Raw genomic sequence first — 22,453 nt, 5'->3', positions numbered from 1 at the left:
TTCATTTCTGTGTGTGTATTGGTACTTAAATGAAAAAACAAAACAAAACAAAAAAACAACAATGAAATGAACAACTGATGTCCAAAAGAAATTGCCCCCTGTTACTGTCTGGCTGAAAGAGAAGTCAAAAAGCAAGTCATGTGTTGTGACTCATGGCAAACATTGACATTTAAATGATCTGCATGTCATTAGTTTAAATGAGTGTGAAGTTTAAAATATAGTTACTCCAGTGGAATTTATTATCTTTTTTATTATTTATTTGCATAATATGTGTGGTCTTTAAAACTGTATTTACGTGAACTGTTGTTTAATCTGTAATGTGCAATATTTAGCAGGTGCTGGTGTCAGGTTACAATGTGCTGTCCTTATGATTTCTTATATTCTTACATTTTAACACGTTTATTTATTCAAACCACAACCCAAAATAATTGTCTTTATATGTATATTATACTATGAATTATCTAGAAAGGTTTACATTCCTGTGAGGTATGTTTATATATATATATAACTTTCTCAAAATAATACATAATTGGACACATTTCCAAAAAGAAAGTCAGGGGCCAGATTAATCCACAATATAAGAAGAGCACAGTGGATCAGTCAACATGTTTAAAAGATTGAAAGAGTTGTAAGCTTTAATGGTGATGTTGTTTAAGTTAAATGTTTGTATATAGCCCAACTTTAGCTTTTACTCTGGTGATTGTTGCTGTGTCTCTTTTTGAAGGATCAATAGGTTTGGCCTACACAAAAACATCATCCAATGTAGCACACCATAGGAATGTTCTAACTGACCACTTTTGTCTTCTTATCTTAAATCTGATTCCAAACTAAAGGAAATGTACATAAATGCAGTGACAAGCAGTTGAGGCTCCATTGTTTTTAGGTGATAGCAGAATGGGTCATTATGGGTCTGTATAAACATGTTATTTGTAAATATATGGTTTTGTTGTAATATCCAAACATCATCTAGGTTACAAGTAAAATATGTTTGCATCTGTAACCTAGAGCAGGAGCAGGTATTACCATCTTTACCTGTAAATGCATGTTATTTTCTTAGAAATTTTACTTTCTTCTCATTTTATCTACTTGCCAAAGCCATTTCAACCCCACATTTGGTGCTTGGCGAGTGTTAGTTTTGGAAACTACTATTTTACATATCTGAAACAAAATATAAATACTTGAATGAATCATCAAATGGCTCATTATCATAATTCTTGTTTTAAATTCAAGACAGTAAACAGAAATGGATGACTGAATGGCTGAAGAACATAGTATGCTTTGTGTGCAAGGGTACTTTATTCCACAGAGTACATATACGTTCCAATGGAATACTTGAATGTGTTCATACACAAAAAAACCACACCTATACCTGTAATAAATGGCACAGACACTTACACAGAGACATTTGGTTATAATCAGAAAACGCTATTCACTCAAAATGTTTATGTAAGAAACAGACTATGAAAAAATTGCCTAGTGGGCATGTAATGAAGACACCAGACCTGTGGCCTAGAAACTATTCTTTGCTCTAGTAGTCAGTGACTTTAACAGTTTTTTTTTTTTACAGTATTTTGAGCTCTGTGTACCATGTTGTAATGCTTAAATATTGGCCTGTTTGCCATCACAAGTCTTTCCAAAGTCACAGAGGAACACAAAATGAAATACTTGAGTCAGTGCGTGAATATAATTGATTTGTTCTCATATGTGAAGTATTTTAACACTACACATTTCAACTTTAAAGTAATTTTGAAAGCCTCAACACAATGTGTAGAAATAAAGACATTAAGAGTTGTGCTTGATTGAAAAAAAAAAAAAAAAAAAAAAGTGTTATGGTAATGGAATTATTTTTTATCATAAACTGCTCTTTATCCTAAAAGGGACATGATACACAATTAAAATCACATGATTCAGTGCCTAGCCCAGAATATCCATGCAAACCCAGGCAGAAACAGTGCTATGAGTACACAAGAGAACAGATTCACTCCATTATTGTCCAGGATGGGTTTCCCACATATTCTTTTAACGCTCGGTGACTCATAACTCACAACCTTCCCAATGGATTCATCGTATCCTTGATGGAAAGAAAATAAATAGTGTCAAACACCTAGACAAATACAAATATTAGATAGAAATATTCTAATACACAAATATTAAAAGAAAACCCAGGTCAAATGACAAATAAATTATACCAATATGATAAATTACCATGTTTTGCATGTTAGCTAACGCACACTGACCTTTTCGCCCAAATATGTTATAATATAAAACCAAACTGCTTCACTGGCATATTTCCAAATGTTTTTCTTCATAACAGTGTACAACATATAACAATACGAAGGCGGTGATAGCATTTCTCTAGATGTGGAATTATTTAATAATAGTAATGATGAATTAATAATTATTATTGTTAAATCAATAAAGTAACATTAAGTTATTTTATTTTGCACTATTAACGTAACATCAATAGGTACTGATTAAAAGAGAATCAATAATCATTCAGTGCTAAGTAACTTTTCATGTCCAATTAGATTTTAAAAAAAGAGAGCTGAACGAAGATGATACATTTAATATTACATAAAAGTAAATTAGCACTGTTAGTATGACTGTTGCAAGAAACTTAAAATAATATTGTGGTGGACCACAGGGGGAAAAAAATATAAATTAATCTATTCTTTTTTATTTACCTTTAATTTTAATCAGCCAGATTACCTGAATACTGCATGGTTGCACCGAGGAATGAATCTAGCAGAGATCCAAACAGACCAGCTATTGCTCCATACAAGATGATAGGCCACTGAGGAACTGCTAAATGCAGATCTTTTACCAACAGGAGCTGCATGAAGTAGTAGGCTATTCCCACTGTGCCTCCACCCAAAACACTGGCCACTAATCCAACAGCAGTGACTCCGCCATTGGTACCTATAAACAATTTTATAGCAGTTAAGACAAAGGCCTCTTGCTTTAATAAATCACTTCATACTGACAATAATCAATGTGTTAAAATGAACCTTCACCAACCCTCCAAATGAGAATGAAAATGAACAGAGACAGGTTACACTATGAACTCGTTTGCTAATATGGAGGTTATGATCATGTTCAGTCACATTTTTGGCCATTTTTTTATTTTTATTTTCATAATCAATAGGTTTAAAAAATTAGTACTAGATGACTGTTATGAAAAAAAATGTAAAAAAAAAATGAATACAACCTATGAAAACATGATTAGAATACTGTTACACTGTGGAAATGATGCAGCAATGTTATTAAAAAAGGAGCACTGGGCTCCAGACTCATTCTTCCACTGGTCATTCTTTTGCTCTTTCTCAGTTGGTCACACAAGCACATGATTTGCATTTTTGCTTCAACATGGGTCTAGCCAATGCATGCTCATGGAATTGTATCATAGTTTATGGAAACGAAAGTTAACATTCAAGCTGATTTGTTTTCTTCAGTATTTGTGATTTAAATTTTTTGAACGGGAGTTCCTCTTTTGCTATGTTATAAGCCGGTCTTCAGATGCTTTCACTTTCGAATTCGCAATCTTGTTATCAGAGGTGGGTAGTAACGAGTTACATTTACTTTGTTACATTTACTTGAGTAATTTTTTGGGGTAACTAATACCTTTTGGAGTATATTTAAAGATGGGTACTTTTACTCTTACTTGAGTAAATTTTTTGGGAGAAATCTGTACTTTTACTTCGTTTCTATGAGCGACGCTCCTCTCGTTACTTTATCTTAATGCAATAAATGTTATAAATGCTTCAGTTTATTCCAAACGCGCCGTCTACTTTTCTCTGGACAATGAGCGATGCCCATTCGCGAATGATTCATTCTTTTGAGTCAATTCTTTTTCTGTTGAGAAAAACAGATTCTGTTGAGCTTTTGAATGCAATGACCAATCAGAGGCATTCCCATGAGTCATTCGCTGACGCTGATCTTCCTTCACTCGCTCGCTGACTGAATACCTCTTTCTGGCGAATTCTCTCGTCAGAAACAACAAAGTGCAGATGTGTGTACGAATCTATAATTAAGATATTGATTTCACAGTGTTAACAGTTTCAGTGATTTTAATGGGAGTTTCTGAGAGTGATTGAACTCTAGACTGTCAGTGAAAATGATCTTTAATAATGTAAATGTTATTTGCTCTCTTTCTGAACATTGAAAGATTAGTAGCAATTTTTATATCACATTAACTTTCATTGTTAAATTCACATTTAATATAAAGTCAGTCGTTTTAAAAATATGTTATGGTATGACACCTATATCTGTTACTTAAGTAAACAGACAGGGTTTTATAATAAATTACATAAATTGGAGTAAAGGCTGATGGAATATATACATTTATACACACACACACACACACACACACACACACATTACATACATTTTATCTATATATCTAGATAAAAATAGGCTCAGTATATATGACCCAAAGTAACTAGTAACTAACTACTTGAGTAGATTTTTTATCCGATACTCTTTTACTCTTACTCAAGTAACTATTCAGACTAGTACTTTTACTTGAGTAAATATTTCTAGAAGTACTTTTACTTTTACTTGAGTACAGTTTTTGGGTACTCTACCCACCTCTGCTTGTTATCATGTTTTAGAAGAATAGATATTTGACTGATTTGCTTACATAGATATGTAATTTTTCATATTCCACTTTTAAGACTAAAACAAAAGACGGATTCTTTGTTATTCTTAAATAAAAGCACAACAACAATAAAACATAAAATATAAAGAAAGATACAATGATAAACTAGCTTACCAAATGTTTAAGATGAGGCATGGCATACACCACATGCTGTATTATATACCGACTAATAAATTACAGTATGTTTAGCAAACACTGAGGAATCAAATAAAAAATACAAATAAAATGAATGCCTCCAAAGCATAATGTGAGGTTAACAGTGAAGATAAGCATTTCAAAATGAAAACAAAAAGAAAAGTAAAACTAAACTTGCTGTCGGTGACGGTGCTTGCATGGTTTTTTTTTTCTCGTTTTTTTTTCACAATACCAACACGTTCACCTTCTCTGATTTTAGAAGTGGTCTTTGACTTTACTTGAGCTTGAAAAACAAAAAACATCCATCGTTTCCTCAATATTAATGTCATTTTTGCTTCATGCTCATGCTGACATAGTGAGTATAAACCAGGCTCTACAGTCATGGCCAAGTTTTGTCCATTTGAGGTACAACAATTTTAATTGAAGTATGCCTATTGTTGAATAAATATGACAAAAACACACTAGTGCATTATTATAACATCTGTGTTTAAAAAACAAAAAAAACAACAACATCTAAAACCAGTATGACCATCTCGAATAACTGGATTTGAACATGAAACTAAACACTAAAACTAAACTAAAAAAACTAAAAAGTGGTGCAAGGAAGGACAACTATTGAACTGGTGTCAGGGTCAAGGGTGCCCAAGGCTCATTACAATAATAGTAATAATAATAATAATAATCTGCAGGGCTGACACTCTCCAGATGCGGAGGAACTCCGCCTTTGCTCATAACTACTCCTCAAGGCCGAGCTGGCCTACGGTAAGCCCAGAAGAGGCACGATCAAGCCTTAGAAATGACAGTGGAAACTGGACCTGCCATGCAGTAGCATAGCCGCTTTTGGCCCGACAGTGGAAACGCCAGTGTCTAGTGATGTCGTGTTGATGGTTGAATGCATCGCAGTTTTAATGTTGTGGCTGATCAGTGTATTCTGTCAAAAAGTGGCGAAATTGTAATGCCTGGGGTATAATGTCATCTTATTATGGGGCATGATTTTCATCACTGTCGGAGTGAGAATAATGTTTTTTTTTTTTTTTTTATGAGTGTAAAAGAGGCTTTAATACATTTTGTTCAGTATGCTGACTTGAAACAGCTGATGAAAAGAAATAGCTTAAAGCTTGTCCACTAATCTTACCACATTGTTTCATGTTTAAACAATTATTTGGGGTCAGCTATATTTGGGGAAATAATTGCTGTTTTATAAGAAAAGTCACGGTCTCGAAGTATTTTGCAACCGTGGTGGCACTACTCTTTCATATTTATGCTATCTGCGAACAATGACATAAAACCGTCAAAAGTGAATTAATTCAAAATTACATTTTATTGTTAATATATTTAAACTGTCATTTTTAAAATCTGGATTATTGCTGATATTTTTGTTTTGGAAAGTACAAATGAGTAGACTGCTAAATAAAAAAAAATATTTCAAATCCTGGCCATAAGTATTGTCTGTGGTAATTCACAACATCTGTGGAATCAGTCCATAATGTATTTAACTTATACTTAAATTCTTACTGGTGGTAGTTGAGGAAATTCCCCCTTTTTCAAAGAGCACAAAGAAAAGCGCTATATAAATGTAAGGAATTATTATTATTTTATTCTGCCAATTTCAGCCATTTAAAGTTTGGACTCTGTACCTGTTGGGACATATTTCCAGGTGGTGATGAGCCTGGGCTTTCTCTTACTAAGCACAGGACCAACTTCAGAAGCCCAGGTGTCCCCTGTGCTGCAAGCCAGGGCTCCTAAGAGTGATAAGCACATCCATGAAGCAGAATATTGCTTTCCAAAATCCACAGGTATTTCTCCAGGACCAACTTCAATCATATAGAGCAGGGCCAATTCAGTAGGAACTCCACCATTACAGAAAACTTGCAACCAATTCCTCTGGCCTCCTGCAGACATTAAAGACACACAAGTAATGTTATCAACAATCATTCTATACAGCAACATAAAAAAAGTGCCTCATCTGCTTTCTGCCACTTCCACACAAGAAAACATCCATGTCAAGCAAACATCTAAGCCTCTGCAGAATTCAGAAAGGGTGAGGTGAATTATAATGATCAAACAGAGCAGATAAACAACTTTAATGGCATCAAACTTTTATATGATTTGTCTGTAGACCTTAGTGGAAAACAATGAAAAGCAGCAAATCACATTGCTAAATGTGGCTGCTCTATGGAATCAAGTCAGTTTTATTTTGATATTATATATATTATATTATAATATATATATATATATATATTATATTATTATTATATCTTTAAAATCAGCAAAAAAGAAACGTCCCTTTTTCAGTACACTGTAATTTAAAGATGATTTTGTTAAACCCAAATAAGCTATACAGATCTTTATCGGAAAGGGGTTAAACAATATTTTCCATACATAAACAATGAATGCAAATGCACCTATGGAACAGTTCTTGAGACACTCAAAGGGATACACCACCCCAAAATGAAAATTTTGACATTAATCACTTACCCCCATGTTGTTCCAAACAAGTAAAAGCTTTGTTTGTCTTCGGAACACAATTTAGGATTTTTGGAAGAAAACTGGGAGGTTTGTGACTGTCCCAAAGACTGCCAAGTAAAATACACTGTCAAGGTCCAGAAAGGTATGAAAAGCATCATCAAAATAGTCCATCTGCCATCAGTGGTTCAAACGCAACATTATGAAGTGACGAGAATAATTTTTGTATGAGAAGAAAACTTAAATAATGACTTGATTCAACAACTCATCTCCTCCATTTCCTCTCCACAAATTAAACACAATTTAAGTTGTGTTCCGAAGATGAACTAAGCTTTTACGTATTTGGAACGACATGGGGGTGATTAAGTGATTAATGTCAAAATTTTCATTTTGGGGTGGAGTATCCCTTTAAGGACTTAGTCTTTCATACAAGTCACCCATACACCACAGCAGCTCAGGTGAGCAGAGAGATGAGGGGTCTCCGCTTCAGTAAAGCTCCAGGCCAAGACTACTCAAAGTCTGTGCTCTAGAGATTGGTGCATATCTTAAACCTGGACATTTAGGGAGGGTTCCTGTGTTGTGTAAGAAGAAGCCACACCCCAAAAATCCCAATGATTTTAGGCCGTCTTGACATCACAAATCATGCAGGCTATGGAGCCTTCAGTATGCACGACTGAAGGACTGCACCTCTGACAACATGGTCAGCAGCATAGGGGCCCCACAGTGGACAGTGCTCCTCCCAGTCCTGTTTTCCCTGTACACCTCAGATTTGAATTACAACTGGACTTGTGTGACGTGTACTAAGAGTGGGGGGTGAAAACTTTTGTCGGCTAATCGCACATTTATTAATAAACAAATAAATCATTACAATGCCTACATAGCCTAATAAATGCTCAAGCACAGGCATAAAGCATGCCACAGTGAACCGGCAGAAATAATTATTATGAATGTGTTAGGGAAAAAAATTTGATAAACTAGTGCTTTCTTTGTTTTTGGTCTAAGAGATGAAGTCAGCGACACTGACTCATCATCTCTGCAATAGAGGATGCACCTGTATGTGATGTTTCATACAGATTACATTATAGGATATTTTTTTTTCTATTTGAATTGGTTCATTTGCCACATTTATCTCTCTATAGATATATATATATATAGACATATATAAGTCTGTAAGGCAAAGATATACACAGTTTCATGCTTAAGTTCACAGCTTAAGTTCACAGAGATCACAAGACGGCAGAAAACATTTGCTTTCATTAATTTACAAAAGCGTGTTTTGTTGTTATTGGGAGTGTACATAAATAAACGTAGGATATTTACAGATTTGAAAGATATTACTCTTATCTGTATGATCAAAAATGAGGGAGTATTAAGAACAAGAGGCCAGACCGGTGTCTCCATCTGTCCTGTAGTGAGCGCTACTGTTCAGCTCCACACTCCACACAGACACTATAGTGCACATTTCTCTAGGTTAACATTAGATTGAGCGGCCAAGTAAAGTTGTTAATGCTTACATATTTCAGATGATAAGCCATATTTGAGGTTGATGAATGATAGGTGAGCGTTTGGATGTCCTGTCTGATGTACTGTATTACCAAAGACCAGCCGTTAACAATTGGTCAGTCACAGACTGCGTGACTTCGCCTGTGATTTTTATTTTTATATGACTACGTGACTAATAACATTTTGGTAAACCAAGCCACGTCTGGTTGACTAACGGTTAATCGACTATTACGGGGCAGCCCTAGAATTTACCCTGATCTTCAGACTCAAAACGTTATCACCCCTGCCTCTAAATGCATCCTTCTGGAGCATCAGTGAGCATTTGAACCTTCTGTGAGTTGCATAAGTCCCTCAGTTGTACTCAGTGTGAAAAGAAGCATCTTAAAATCATACAGTCATTGTTGGAAAGGGTTCAAATACACAAAAGTGCTGGAAAACCAAAGAATTTGTGGGTCCTGAAGGATTTTTCTGAAGAACAGCAGGCAGTTTAAAGGGGTCATATGACATGCTAAAAAGAAAATTAAGTGTATTTAGTGTAATGCAATGTGTTTATGCAGTTTAAGGTAAAACAAATACATTATTTTCCATATAATGTACATTATTGTTGCTCCTCTATGCCCCGCCTTTCTGAAATGCATAGATTTTTACAGGTATACGCTAATTGGCCAACTATCCAGTGAATTGTGATTGGCCGAATGCCTCATGCGTGTGACGTAAATGCTACGCCCCTTACAATACTCTGATGCTGTCTCCCAGCACAATGAAACAAAACCAATAACACAAAACAAACATTATAAACGAGGCATTTGTTGCATCCAGTGGGGATAATTACTGATTATAATGATGTATACTGTCTTTTTACACACTACATTGCGAAATAAAGTAGTTTCACTTTCACAACGTAACACACAGCGTCTCCACGACATGGCAGCGGCGGAAAGAGCGAGAATAAAAATAACGCGTTCTTTCTTTGCATGAACATTTGGGCGGGGTTATGCAAATATTCTCACATTGTGGCATAGACCTGTTGGGGGTGTGTTAGAATGAGCCATTTTAGGAGGGTGTGGTTGACTCTAAACTTTTATAAAGAACATGTCTTTGGATTTGAGACTTTAGTCTTTACAACTTTACAGATCTTCTTTATGCTCCAGGAGCTTGTAACACTCCAAAGAGAAAGGAAATTTGAAATCACATCATATAACCCCTTTAACTGTTCAGAACAAACAAGGGGCTTATGAACAGCTATCAATAATAATAAATAAAAAAACAGTTGTGGGTCATTCAGGTAACAACACGTTTTTAAGAAGTGTATGTAAACTTTTGAATGTGGTCAATTCAACAATCTTTTTTGTCTTGTGGGCTATATGTAAACATCTCTTGTGGACTATAGTAAACGTGAAATATCTAATCCAGGTCAATACTAAATAAACAATAGCATGCATTTTGTCTGATCAATCTTATTTTGGTAAAATAATAAAAATTTTGCAGATTCTGCAAGGTGTATGTAAACATCATTTGTAAATTGTCCCTCTACGTTTATTCAAATTTGAAGGAATATTTGTAAAAATACATATGAATGTTTTCAGACAGAGTGGTACCAGAGGGTGTTTAAGACTGTTTACAAGTTACTTGTAACAGAAGGCTCAAAAACATTTAAACAATCTAAAACCTTTCACCATGTCTAAATATATCTCAAAATGCAAAACCCAATAAAATTATGTAGGCTAAATATGTCTGAAAATGCTTTTCTCAGCAACTTGAAATTGATTCAGTCATCTGTGAAGACACCATGAGTCAGAGAAAAATAAAAAATAGAGCATTTCATAGTATTCTGTGAATAAAAGTTTAGGATTAGTTGGAAAAGCGCATGCTATTGTAGGGTAGACTATCCACAGAAGTGTTGTATGATTGCTGTTTAATGTATCTGGAACACTGCAGTCAGGTTGTGTAGAGTATACATTAAGATCTGCCTGCAGAACAGAACGAACAAATACATTTAAAAAATTTAAAATCTTGGATTAAGTCAATTTCTACATATACACAGGGCTTGACATTAACACCCGCCAGCTGCGGGTGGATTTTTCTCATGGCGGGTAACACAGAGACTCCAACATGCCACTTTGGCAGGTTGAATAATTTTAGTGTTTTTAAAAGGTATCTGAAATAAGTCAGTGTGACACTACGACACTACAACTCCCATGAGTATTACATGCACACAGTGTTGCCTTGCGCTTGCGCGCTAGTGACAGAAACGAAGAGACAGCTATCCATTTCTTGTCAGCCCAACCCTCTACATTGCGAGTAAATCACTCGTATATGCGACTAAATCTTCATTCTGGCGACTAAATTATGTCTAATGTTAGCCAATGGCTAATACATTCTCTGATTTTACTCGCCAGTGTTCGAGTTGGAAGCTAAGTATAAGTTTAGCACAGATATATATTCACTCGCAAACACGGAGCACTGTAGAGTTTCACTCTCCGTCAAGCGATCTGTGATATTTCTCAGTTCATCTCAATGGATGCGCACCGCACCTGTATTTCATGTACTGTAAACTCTAGTGTGAAGGTGCACAAATCGCCGTCGCTTTCTCTCACACACATGCAGAGACCGAGAGAGAGAGAGAGAGTGAATTGAGGTGCTAAATTTAAACAATATTCTTTTTTGTATTTTCCTGTCAAAATAACAGCGTTCCTATGGAAGTCTTCAGCTTTTCAGTACAGCCGGATTTTCCGGAAGTGGGTGGTGTTAATGCACAAACTGCAATCTCATTGGGTTGTGCTCACCTTTTGTGATCCCTGTTTTGATTTCAGCAATTCAGTTTAAGCAAACGCACAAAACCTGATTAATATTCATGAATCCAGCAGCTCATTAATCCTTAATAATGCTTAGTGTGTTTTATAGTTTTTATAGAGTTTGTGGGGAAGTCGTGGCCTAGTGGTAAGAAAGTTTGACTCCTAACCCTAGGCTTGTGGGTTCGAATCAAATTTACTTCTAATTACTTAAGTTATATTAAATAATACTTGATTATTATAAAGCTTGACTGACTGATGTTAAGTGTACTGATGTTAAAAGTGTATTTAAAAAAACGGTGCCATCTTACAAATATTATATATATCAATCAGTCTGGTGAGTAAACTAAAATATTTACTAGCCAATGGCGATGCAATTGCCAAGATGTCAGTAGAGGGTTGCAACCTAACCAAGTAGTCATTATTAGGGCCTGAGCACAAAAATAACATAAACTGAAATTTGTTCTTCATGATGAGAGGAATGTTCCCCACAAATTGTAATGAAGATAAGAACTTTGTCCGAACCATGGCATGCATTTTTCATGAGGTTTTCGAGACTGACCTACTTTCCATTGCAACTTGCAAGAAAGAATTTCCCAGTGTGGTTCAATAAAGTAATTCTGAGTCTGATATTTAAACAGACAGTGTTTCTAATGCTAAAGTTCTTTATATTTTTTTCAGTTTAGTTTTTATCTTTTTATTAATCTTCTACATCCATGCACCACTTTTATTATGCAATAAGAAGCTACTTTTTATGTCTTTATCTTAATACATGGCTTTATTTAAAAAAGGAGCTTTACACACAACCTTATCAGAACTAATGATAATGACCTGTATTGTTATACATTTATGTAGTCTTTATTTGGGTGTGTACAGCGGTTTTACATTTAAAAGGGTTGTAAATCTAGCATGCCATAGTCAACGTTTCTCAGGTAATTTCACAACAACAAAAAATGTGGCTAATAAAAATGCTGTGTGGCTAGTAACTTTGGAAAACCACTAAGCAAAAAAGTTAATGTCAAGCCCTGCATATACATTTTTAATTGTACAGGTAGGAAGTAAATACTCTTATGAATGAATGAATTCTATAGATTCAGAATACAATCATTAATCAAAATTGGATTGAATCATATTGTAAACTGTTCTGAATACACACAAAAAATTCCTGAATTGAACTGAAAACCTATGAAACATAGATAAAACCTGTTGTCTGTCTACCCACAGTCACAACGATAATTCGGATTAATTTTCCCATACAAGTAAATAACCTGGAAGAATACCAAAAACGGTAAATCCAGCTATTTGCAATACAAAGACAAGCAACAAAATAGAGATTTCGTCTACTCAAACCCTGCCCATAACAATGAGAAAAAAATATTTTTAAATATTAGAATTGTTCAGTAAAGAACCACACATACCTTCTTTATAATTTGAGTCAATTTGTTTTTTTATGTCTCCCTTCCATTTGGTTAGTTTGCTGGACGTGACAAAAAAGGTCAACAAAGCTCCAAAAAAGCTCATGTTGGCCATAGTGAGAACAAAGCCAACCAGCATCGCTGCAAAGAGATGAAGATTTGTTAATTTGCAATTTATTAATATAGTCACACATCATGATCAGTAATCCAGCAACAACAAGACGCTCTGTTTTTATTATACAATATATTACGTAATAATAATATATTACTGTCCTAAAATATTCACTTTCGCAAATGACAACAGGCAAACATTTTTGTCATTTTCAAAATTATTGCTGCAAGCAGCAATTGACAAGGTTCAAAAGCTTTAAGCCATTTTTGCAAAAAATATGTAGTTTAATTTATAAATTTGCATTTTTTTAAATTACTTCTTAGTACAGAGAACTGTATGATGCATTTTTGTTGAGGTTGAATGAAAAATCTAACATTCATAAAAGCATTTTTTTTAATGTATATATATATTTTTTTTTTCAATTATTATCTTACAATTTGACTGACTACAGTGGTTCTTGAGGCAGACTTGTTCAGAAATTATTTATTTATCTCCAAAGAATCTTACTGTATGTAATAATCATGACGGGCCTACTATTTCCTCAGTGCCAAAGGTTGCATACTGGCAGAAGAAGAACAACTATACAATAGACCTCATAATTACTGCTGCATTTGACTGAGGAGAAAGAAGAGATACAGTCGTGGCCAAAAGTTTTGAGAATAACATAAATATTGGAAATTGGAAAAGTTGCTGCTTAAGTTTTTATAATAGCAATTTGCATATACTCCAGAATGTTATGAAGAGTGATCAGATTAATTGCATAGTCCTTCTTTGCCATGAAAATTAACTTAATCCCAAAAAAACCTTTCCACTGCATTTCATTGCTGTCATTAAAGGACCTGCTGAGATCATTTCAGTAATCGTCTTGTTAACTCAGGTGAGAATGTTGACGAGCACAAGGCTGGAGATCATTATGTCAGGCTGATTGGGTTAGAATGGCATACTTGACATGTTAAAAGGAGGGTGATGCTTGAAATCATTGATCTTCCATTGTTAACCATGGTGACCTGCAAAGAAACCCGTGCAGCCATCATTGCGTTGCATAAAAATGGTTCACAGGCAAGGATATTGTGGCTACTAAGATTGCACCTAAATCAACAATTTATAGGATCATCAAGAACTTCAAGGAAAGAAGTTTAATTCTTGTAAAGAAGGCTTCAGGGCGTCCAAGAAAGTCCAGCAAGCGCCAGGATCGTCTCCTAAAGAGGATTCAGCTGCGGGATCGGAGTGCCACCAGTGCAGAGCTTGCTCAGGAATGGCAGCAGGCAGGTGTGAGCGCATCTGCACGCACAGTGAGGCGAAGATTTCTGGAAGATGGCCTGGTGTCAAGAAGGGCAGCAAAGAAGCCACTTCTCTCAAAAAAAAAACATCAGGGACAGATTGATCTTCTGCAGAAAGTATAGTGAATGGACTGCTGAGGACTGGGGCAAAGTCATATTCTCCAATGAAGCCCCTTTCCGATTGTTTGGAGCATCTGGAAAAAGGCTTGTCCGGAGAAGAAAAGGTGAGCGCTACCATCAGTCCTGTGTCATGCCAACAGTAAAGCATCCTGACACCATTCATGTGTGGAGTTGCTTCTCATCCAAGGGAGTGGGCTCACTCACAATTCTGCCCAAAAACACAGCCATGAATAAAGAATGGTACCAAAACACCCTCCAACAGCAACTTCTTCCAACAATCCAACAACAATGCATTTTCCAGCACGATGGAGCACCGTGCCACAAGGCAAAAGTGATAACTAAGTGGCTCGAGGACCAGAATGTTGAAATTTTGGGTCCATGGCCTGGAAACTCCCCAGATCTTAATCCCATTGAGAACTCCAAAAAGTGATTATGAAAGAATGGGTTGCTATCAATCAGGATTTGGCCCAGAAGTTGATTGAGAGCATGCCCAGTCGAATTGCAGAGGTCCTGAAAAAGAAGGTCCAATACTGCAAATAGTAGTCTTTGCATAAATGTCATGTAATTGTCGATAAAAGCCTTTGAAACGTATGAAGTGCTTGTAATTATATTTCAGTACATCACAGAAACAACTGAAACAAATATCTAAAAGCAGTTTAGCAGCAAACTTTTTGAAAACTAATATTTATGTAATTCTCAAAACTTTTGGCCACGACTGTAGTGTTAAAATGTATCATTATAAAGCAATCTCAGAGCTGTTATTTCCACAGAGTGGTTCTCTTATGAAATACAAAGTATTATGCTTAACGTTCCAGTTCTGTATTTGAATATTTTCAAGCTTTTTTATCACTTCAAAATATTATACTAGTATATTACACTCCCTCTTGCTGGCACACTGATGAGAGAAGCAGCTCAAGTCCAGATTATGAATGAATCAATGTTTTGAGAGCTTTACAATTAATCTGTTGACCCAGTCATGATGTTTATCATGTCACAGTTGAAACTTCAGTCTGGAATTTTTCAAATAACTGAAATATGACATTGTTGACATTTTATCCTTTTTTGGCTGACATATATAGGATAATTTTAGTTTGTCTGATATTTACATCATTTCCTATGTACTATTTGTAAGGTTTTAGTGCCTAGAATCTTGGGCAGTTTTGTTAAGGAAACTGTTGCTGTGCCTCCAGGAAAAGGCTTGGGAAACGTAGGTTTAGATTGTTGAGGGGTTTGTTTTTGGTGACTTTTTTTCATACTACTTGAGATGTCTGTTCTGGGTTATGACCCTTTACGCCCTGTAAAATGACCCCATAAAGGACCATCTGAACTTCAAAATATATTCCTCACCTCCTATGGCACCACCATGATCAAGATTCTTGCGTTTAAAGGCTCGAAATGTGATGAAAAGAGGGACAAGCACAGAGAAAAGCCACCGCCATGGTGATACAGGCTGCAGAGTACCTGCAAAACAGTATTTTATATGGTATGAACTGGACGTGAAAAGTCAGAATCCTCTACATTTTACATTACCATACAATTTTGTTAATTAACATGACTTTCCAGAGCATATGTGAACCATGCTGTTTACAATTTCAAGTTAGTTTCATATCCAATGATTTTAATGAAATATGCACTCTTATAAACACGCACTGTAATTATTGCAATTAAACAATCAATAAAAAACAATCAAACTTTATTTCTATAGCCCTTTACAGCAGCCACAAGGTGTCCAAAGTGCTTCACATCAGATACAAATAACACATCATTCGAACACAATATTCGAATAAAAGTAGAGAGAAAAAAAAAACCCATCTTTGTAATACTGTTGCCATACTTTGTTGTCGCTATGACAATTGTCACACTAATCTCTACTCAGTATTTTCCTACTACAGGTTTTAACTCGATTGTCTTCTTTAGTGACTAAATGTAAAGTAGTTAAAATTGTGCCTGTGTATGCACAGTAACACAAAATAAATAATAGCCAGTTTTCTGTGTTGGGACATCATGGCTATGTGTGTGTAGATGGTGGAAAGAATAATGTAAAACTATTTTTTCAATTTGTGTCACAGTTTTTAGTGACATTTTGTGCCACATTTTTTTTTACTATGTACTGTATACATACAGTGTTGTGCCAGTTCATACTTAAAAAGAACTAGCTCAAAGTTCAGTTCACACAGATGATAATGAACTAGTTCATGTTCATAGTTCATTTTTTTTTTTAAATGAACTAAGTTCACATATCTAAAAACGAACTAGTTCACGTTCATTTGTTAAATTCTTTTTAAGATAGGCCACTATCTTACTCAATAGAACCTCTTTACCATCCATTACCAGCTGCAAATCACTGCCACTCCAAAACTAATCAAAATTATTGTACCAATAAACAAGAGACAATTATTTATACATTTCAAGCTTTGTGTATTTGATGTATTTGTCATGTCTGTGTGAGGCATACACTGAGTTTCGTTAAGTTAGGATGTGCTCTAGTTGACGTGCAATGCAAGTGAGCGCGCGGGCACCTCCGTTATATTTGTTTCGTCGGCCTATTCATTAAATACAGGCAATTGGTTGATGAAAAGTTGATTAAAATGAAGATACAATTTATACAAAACTAAATTCACTTTAAAGAAAGGCTTTCTATAACAACTTCAACGGTCAAAATCATGTCTGACCCGCTCCATGTCTCATATTGCGCATCCTATCTTACTCGGTCGTGCTGTTGACTTTTCATAAATCAACATAAATGGAAAAAAAATTACATTATAATATTTTAACAAATATGAAACGAGCTTTTTTTAATGGCTACAACAGTATAGTATGCCTACATAGCCTACTCTCTATTTGTACACATTTCTGCACATTAATTTATTTCTGAATTTTGCACACACAAGTTTAAAGGCATTTGTTCAAATCAAGTTCACGGATAATTGTGCGTGCATTTATTAGCCTAATCATTATGATACTAAAATCCTAACAAATAGGCTATGCTATGTACAAAAAATCAGAGGAGCCCATAAAATGAACGATTAAGCATTTTCCTCCCATAGAAAACCATTATAAGAACTCTTAATGTGGCTTAATGCAGATTAGAATGCAGACATAATGTATATTATGTCGAAATAACAAGATATCGATACTAGGCTAATGTGTCCACCGTGGTCTCCTTTTTGATCAGCGGAAACGATTCTTGCTTGTTTGGGATCTGACTGTCCAGCGTATTTGAAAAAGTTAAGCAAACTTTCCTGTCTTTTTGACATTTTTCCCCTGCGTGAAACGATCGAGGCTAACAGCAATCTCAACTAGTACAACAAGCGCGCAAGTCATGTGTCACAAAAATTGAACACTACACAAACAGTAATTTTTTTTTTCATTTAAGCAATTAATTTTAGTGACATAGGAGGTGCCGGATCCAATGTCGGAGGTGACGGAACATGTTCCGGCTCAAATTAAGCCCTGGTAAAACCTGACTTTTCAAATGAGCGTGAACGTGAACTGCGCGTTCTGTTCATTCCTGCCAGAGTGAGCGCCGCTCTCGTTTACGTTCATTGTATGAAAAGTGATTCGTTCAGTTCAGCGTTCGGCGAAAATATGAACGCGTTCAGTGAACATCGTTCATTGAACGCGTTCATGCACAACACTGTATACATATATATATATATATTAGAAATAAGTACTGTAAACTCAAAATATGTATTTGGTTATTTATAAAGTTCATTTAAATTTACATTTAGATATTTAGACATGGGTTTAAGGTTTCCATAGAAGGCCCTTTCATACACATAGTCGTGGCCAAAAGTTTTGAGAATTACAAAAATATTAGTTTTCAAAAAGTTTGCTGCTAAACTGCTTTTAGATCTTTGTTTCAGTTGTTTCTGTGATGTACTGAAATATAATTACAAGCACTTCATACGTTTCAAAGGCTTTTATCGACAATTACATGACATTTATGCAAAGAGTCAGTAGTTGCAGTGTTGGCCCTTCTTTTTCAGGACCTCTGCAATTCGACTGGGCATGCTCTCAATCAACTTCTGGGCCAAATCCTGACTGATAGCAACCCATTCTTTCATAATCACTTCTTGGAGTTTGTCAGAATTAGTGGGTTTTTGTTTGTCCACCCACCTCTTGAGGATTGACCACAAGTCCTCAATGGGATTAAGATCTGGGGAGTTTCCAGGCCATGGACCCAAAATTTCAACATTCTGGTCCCCGAGCCACTTGGTTATCACTTTTGCCTTATGGCACGGTGCTCCATCATGCTGGAAAATGCATTGTTCTTCACCAAACTGTTGTTGGATTGTTGGAAGAAGTTGCTGTTGGAGGGTGTTTTGGTACCATTCTTTATTCATGGCTGTGTTTTTGGGCAGAATTGTGAGTGAGCCCACTCCCTTGGATGAGAAGCAACCCCACACATGAATGGTGTCAGGATGCTTTACTGTTGGCATGACACAGGACTGATGGTAGCGCTCACCTTTTCTTCTCCGGACAAGCCTTTTTCCAGATGCCCCAAACAATCGGAAAGGGGCTTCATCGGAGAATATGACTTTGCCCCAGTCCTCAGCAATCCATTTACTATGCTTTCTGCAGAAGATCAATCTGTCCCTGATGTTTTTTTGGAGAGAAGTGGCTTCTTTGCTGCCCTTCTTGACACCAGGCCATCTTCCAAAAGTCTTCGCCTCACTGTGCGTGCAGATGCGCTCACACCTGCCTGCTGCCATTCCTGAGCAAGCTCTGCACTGGTGGCACTCCGATCCCGCAGCTGAATCCTCTTTAGGAGACGATCCTGGCGCTTGCTGGACTTTCTTGGATGCCCTGAAGCCTTCTTTACAAGAATTGAACCTCTTTCCATGAAGTTCTTGATGATCCTATAAATTGTTGATTTAGGTGCAATCTTAGTAGCCACAATATCCTTGCCTGTGAAGCCATTTTTATGCAACGCAATGATGGCTGCATGCGTTTCTTTGCAGGTCACCATGGTTAACAATGGAAGAACAATGATTTCAAGCATCACCCTCCTTTTAACATGTCAAGTATGCCATTCTAACCCAATCAGCCTGACATAATGATCTCCAGCCTTGTGCTTGTCAACATTCTCACCTGAGTTAACAAGACGATTACTGAAATGATCTCAGCAGGTCCTTTAATGACAGCAATGAAATGCAGTGGAAAGGTTTTTTGGGGATTAAGTTAATTTTCATGGCAAAGAAGGACTATGCAATTCATCTGATCACTCTTCATAATATTCTGGAGTATATGCAAATTGCTATTATAAAAACTTAAGCAGCAACTTTTCCAATTTCCAATATTTATGTAATTCTCAAAACTTTTGGCCACGACTGTACAATGAGTAACTGGGCAATAAGGTGGGTTACATACACAGCACTTATGTATTCAAACAGAAATTAGAAAGTGAATTCTCACCATAGTAGGTGCTGGCAGTTATGGAAAGGACCCAAAATGATAATGAAATTGCCAGTGTGAAACACAACACGATCATATACGCCATCATCCTGATGTAATCTTTGATGAATATACCATCCTCAAATTGCATGTTTATTGAGGAATGCAAGGCTTTTGAGAAAATCAGACAGAACAGAGTGAAATGTCAACCAAATATTGATGATTGTTTCCTTTTTTTATATACATATAATTGTGTTACAAAGGATTGTTAATCCCACTGTTACCTCCCCATTACAAACATCTATCATGGTAATTTTCTGTACAGCTCCCTAGATATATTAAATGATAGATTCTGTAAAATAATAAGTGTAGTAAATTAAACTAACTAATTTGTATAACTTATCTACACTATCATCCAAAAAAAAAAAAACATCAAATTTTGAAAGCTTTGTGGATGCAATATTATTTTATATAATAAGATGGCATCCCATTATATAATAGTTTATTATGCGTTTACTGTGTTAAATATAACTGTAGTAAGTATGGTAATCTGCACACAATTGATTTCTGTCCGGTTGTGTACAAGCTTCTAACATGCTTTAACGTTACTTTCCTGAATATTAAACTACAGTCAAACCTGAAATAATCCTGGCACAAATACTTGTTCCCGACTTGTTCCATGTTTCAGCCACGTTTGAGAGTTTGCAATAGTAATAATTTGCAGAAAAACAAAGCTCGGTTTAATGTGAACAAATAGTCTGATTTCCGGTCAGCTTAACTGAACAGCGCACTGGCATCTGACCTATCAGGACAGAAACACACGGAAGGGGAAACAGACAGCTTTACCTTGATTGGTGGAAGTCATCTGTCAATCGGGCAGGATCTGCGTGTAATATCTTCTTCTTTCTTTGCTTTTATGGAGCTTCACAAACGTCTTTGGTGCCACCTACAGTCAGTACTGTAGCCAGACCAGAGAAACTATAGCCATTATTACAGTGAAAAACATGAGTTTCTTCAACTACAGCTCTGTGGACTTTAACCAAAAAATTTAACAAAAATAAATAATAAAAATGAATAAACAAATAAAAAGAGTATTGTTGTTATTATTATTATTAATAATAAATAATGAATAACACAAATTAAAATATTAATAAATAAATAAATAAATAATAACAAATAAATAATAAAATATATCTCAAAACACCTTTTTTCACACTGTGCACATAACACGTAAGATAAGCAGATAACTGCTTTCCTGTTCTATGGGAACATGCCATGGGTGTAATTTTTATATTGTACAAACTGTATTTCCTATCCTCTTACCCTACCCCACCCTACTGAAAACTTTCTTCAGAAAAATTATAAACATTATGTCAATTATATTTCAATATTTCAGTATAATATATTACTGTGATGTCAAGCTGTTTTCAGTTTTACTCCAGTTTTTAGTGTCACATGATCCTTCAGAAATCATTCTAGTAAGCTGTTTTATTATCAGTTTTGAAAGCATTTGTGCTGCTTAATATTTTTTGGAACCAGTGATACTTCTTTTCAGGATTATTTGATGAATAAAAAGTATAATTAAATAAATAAAAAACAAACACTAACAAAAAAGAAAAACATTTATTTACAATAGAAGTCTTTTGTAACAAAATGCGTTACCATTCAAAAGTTTGAGGTCATTTATTTATTTAAAAAACATATACAAATACTCTTATTCTGAAAGGGTGTGTTAATTTGATAAAAAGCAATAGTAAAGACATATTGTTGGAAATATTTTTATAATCTCAGTGTAACGCATTATATAATATCTTAATGTGTCTTAATTTTATTGCAAGTTCTTTAACTATTAACTTTATCTTTTATTCAACTACTATTTTAATGTTTCACAATATACTATAATAATATATAATATACTATAATAATATAGTGACCGAATTGAACAATTGAATTTAAGTTATTTCAGTAGACATGGACACATTTTACAAACTGTGGGTATTATAAAATTGTACAGAAAAGAATGAAATGATCGAAGCATTCACTTACCCAGACAGAAGAAGAAATGCATTACTTGTGCATCTCAGTGTGATACTGGGCATGAAAAAGCATGATAATCCATGTCAAGAGATAGATCACATGATATTAAAAGGGCTTTCTTTTCTGCAACACTTTTGATTACTGATTTCAACATGCCAGACATCATCTCAGATGAGTTACCAAGTCTAATATTGGGCTACTCTAAACTGTTGCTGCAGGTTTATTATTTCCCCCCCAAGGTTATTTTACCTATGATATTACTGTACTGGATAATGACAGAATAAGGAGATTTTTGTGAGGGAGGACACTGGTTGGGAGACTTTGAGCTCACGTAAGCGCCTTTTTCAAAACAGACTGTGTTTATGATAAGTAACATATAGTGATTATCAATTAAAATATGCATTTTAAGTATTGGAGTGTCATATTGTGTGGTATGTTTAGTATAGTTTTGGGGCTAGTTTTTGTTGGCCATTGGGCTGGTTTTGTTTAACAGATCTGACAACCCTGCAGTTCAGTGACTGCAGTTCATCAGCATGACC

General features: G+C 35.3%; 1 protein-coding gene across 3 annotated transcripts; it reads right to left on the bottom strand.

The window, feature by feature from the left end:
- Positions 1-1,277: 1,277 nt before the first annotated feature.
- On the bottom strand, positions 1,278-20,851 carry tmem19 (transmembrane protein 19). 3 transcript variants are annotated; one of them, XM_059511512.1, is made up of 7 exons: positions 20,724-20,851; positions 19,899-20,048; positions 15,828-15,941; positions 12,972-13,109; positions 6,430-6,684; positions 2,710-2,919; positions 1,278-2,071 (listed from the first exon to the last, which is right to left on the bottom strand). In XM_059511512.1, the coding sequence occupies exons 1-7, from the start codon at positions 20,740-20,742 to the stop codon at positions 1,908-1,910; spliced, it is 1,050 nt and encodes a 349-aa protein (XP_059367495.1). In that variant the 5' UTR covers positions 20,743-20,851; the 3' UTR covers positions 1,278-1,907. The 3 variants fall into 3 exon arrangements, with proteins under 3 accessions (XP_059367495.1, XP_059367497.1, XP_059367496.1); XM_059511514.1 differs by lacking the exon at positions 20,724-20,851 and adding an exon at positions 20,539-20,678; XM_059511513.1 differs by lacking the exon at positions 20,724-20,851 and adding an exon at positions 20,515-20,665.
- Between the last annotated feature and the right edge of the window lie 1,602 nt (positions 20,852-22,453).

The sequence above is a fragment of the Carassius carassius genome, chromosome 26, assembly GCF_963082965.1.
Source record: "Carassius carassius chromosome 26, fCarCar2.1, whole genome shotgun sequence".
NCBI classification, from domain to species: domain Eukaryota; kingdom Metazoa; phylum Chordata; class Actinopteri; order Cypriniformes; family Cyprinidae; genus Carassius; species Carassius carassius.
Note: the sequence above shows the minus strand (reverse complement) of the source record. Positions and strands in the feature narration are given on the sequence as shown.

Excerpts from the sequence above, each read along its gene's own strand:
- tmem19 (XM_059511512.1), bottom strand. Across the intron at positions 13,110-15,827 it reads TCATGGTGGTGCCATAGGAG|CGATGCTGGTTGGCTTTGTT; the intron begins GTGAGGAATATA and ends ATCTCTTTGCAG. Across the intron at positions 2,072-2,709 it reads TGCAACCATGCAGTATTCAG|GATACGATGAATCCATTGGG; the intron begins GTAATCTGGCTG and ends CTTTCCATCAAG.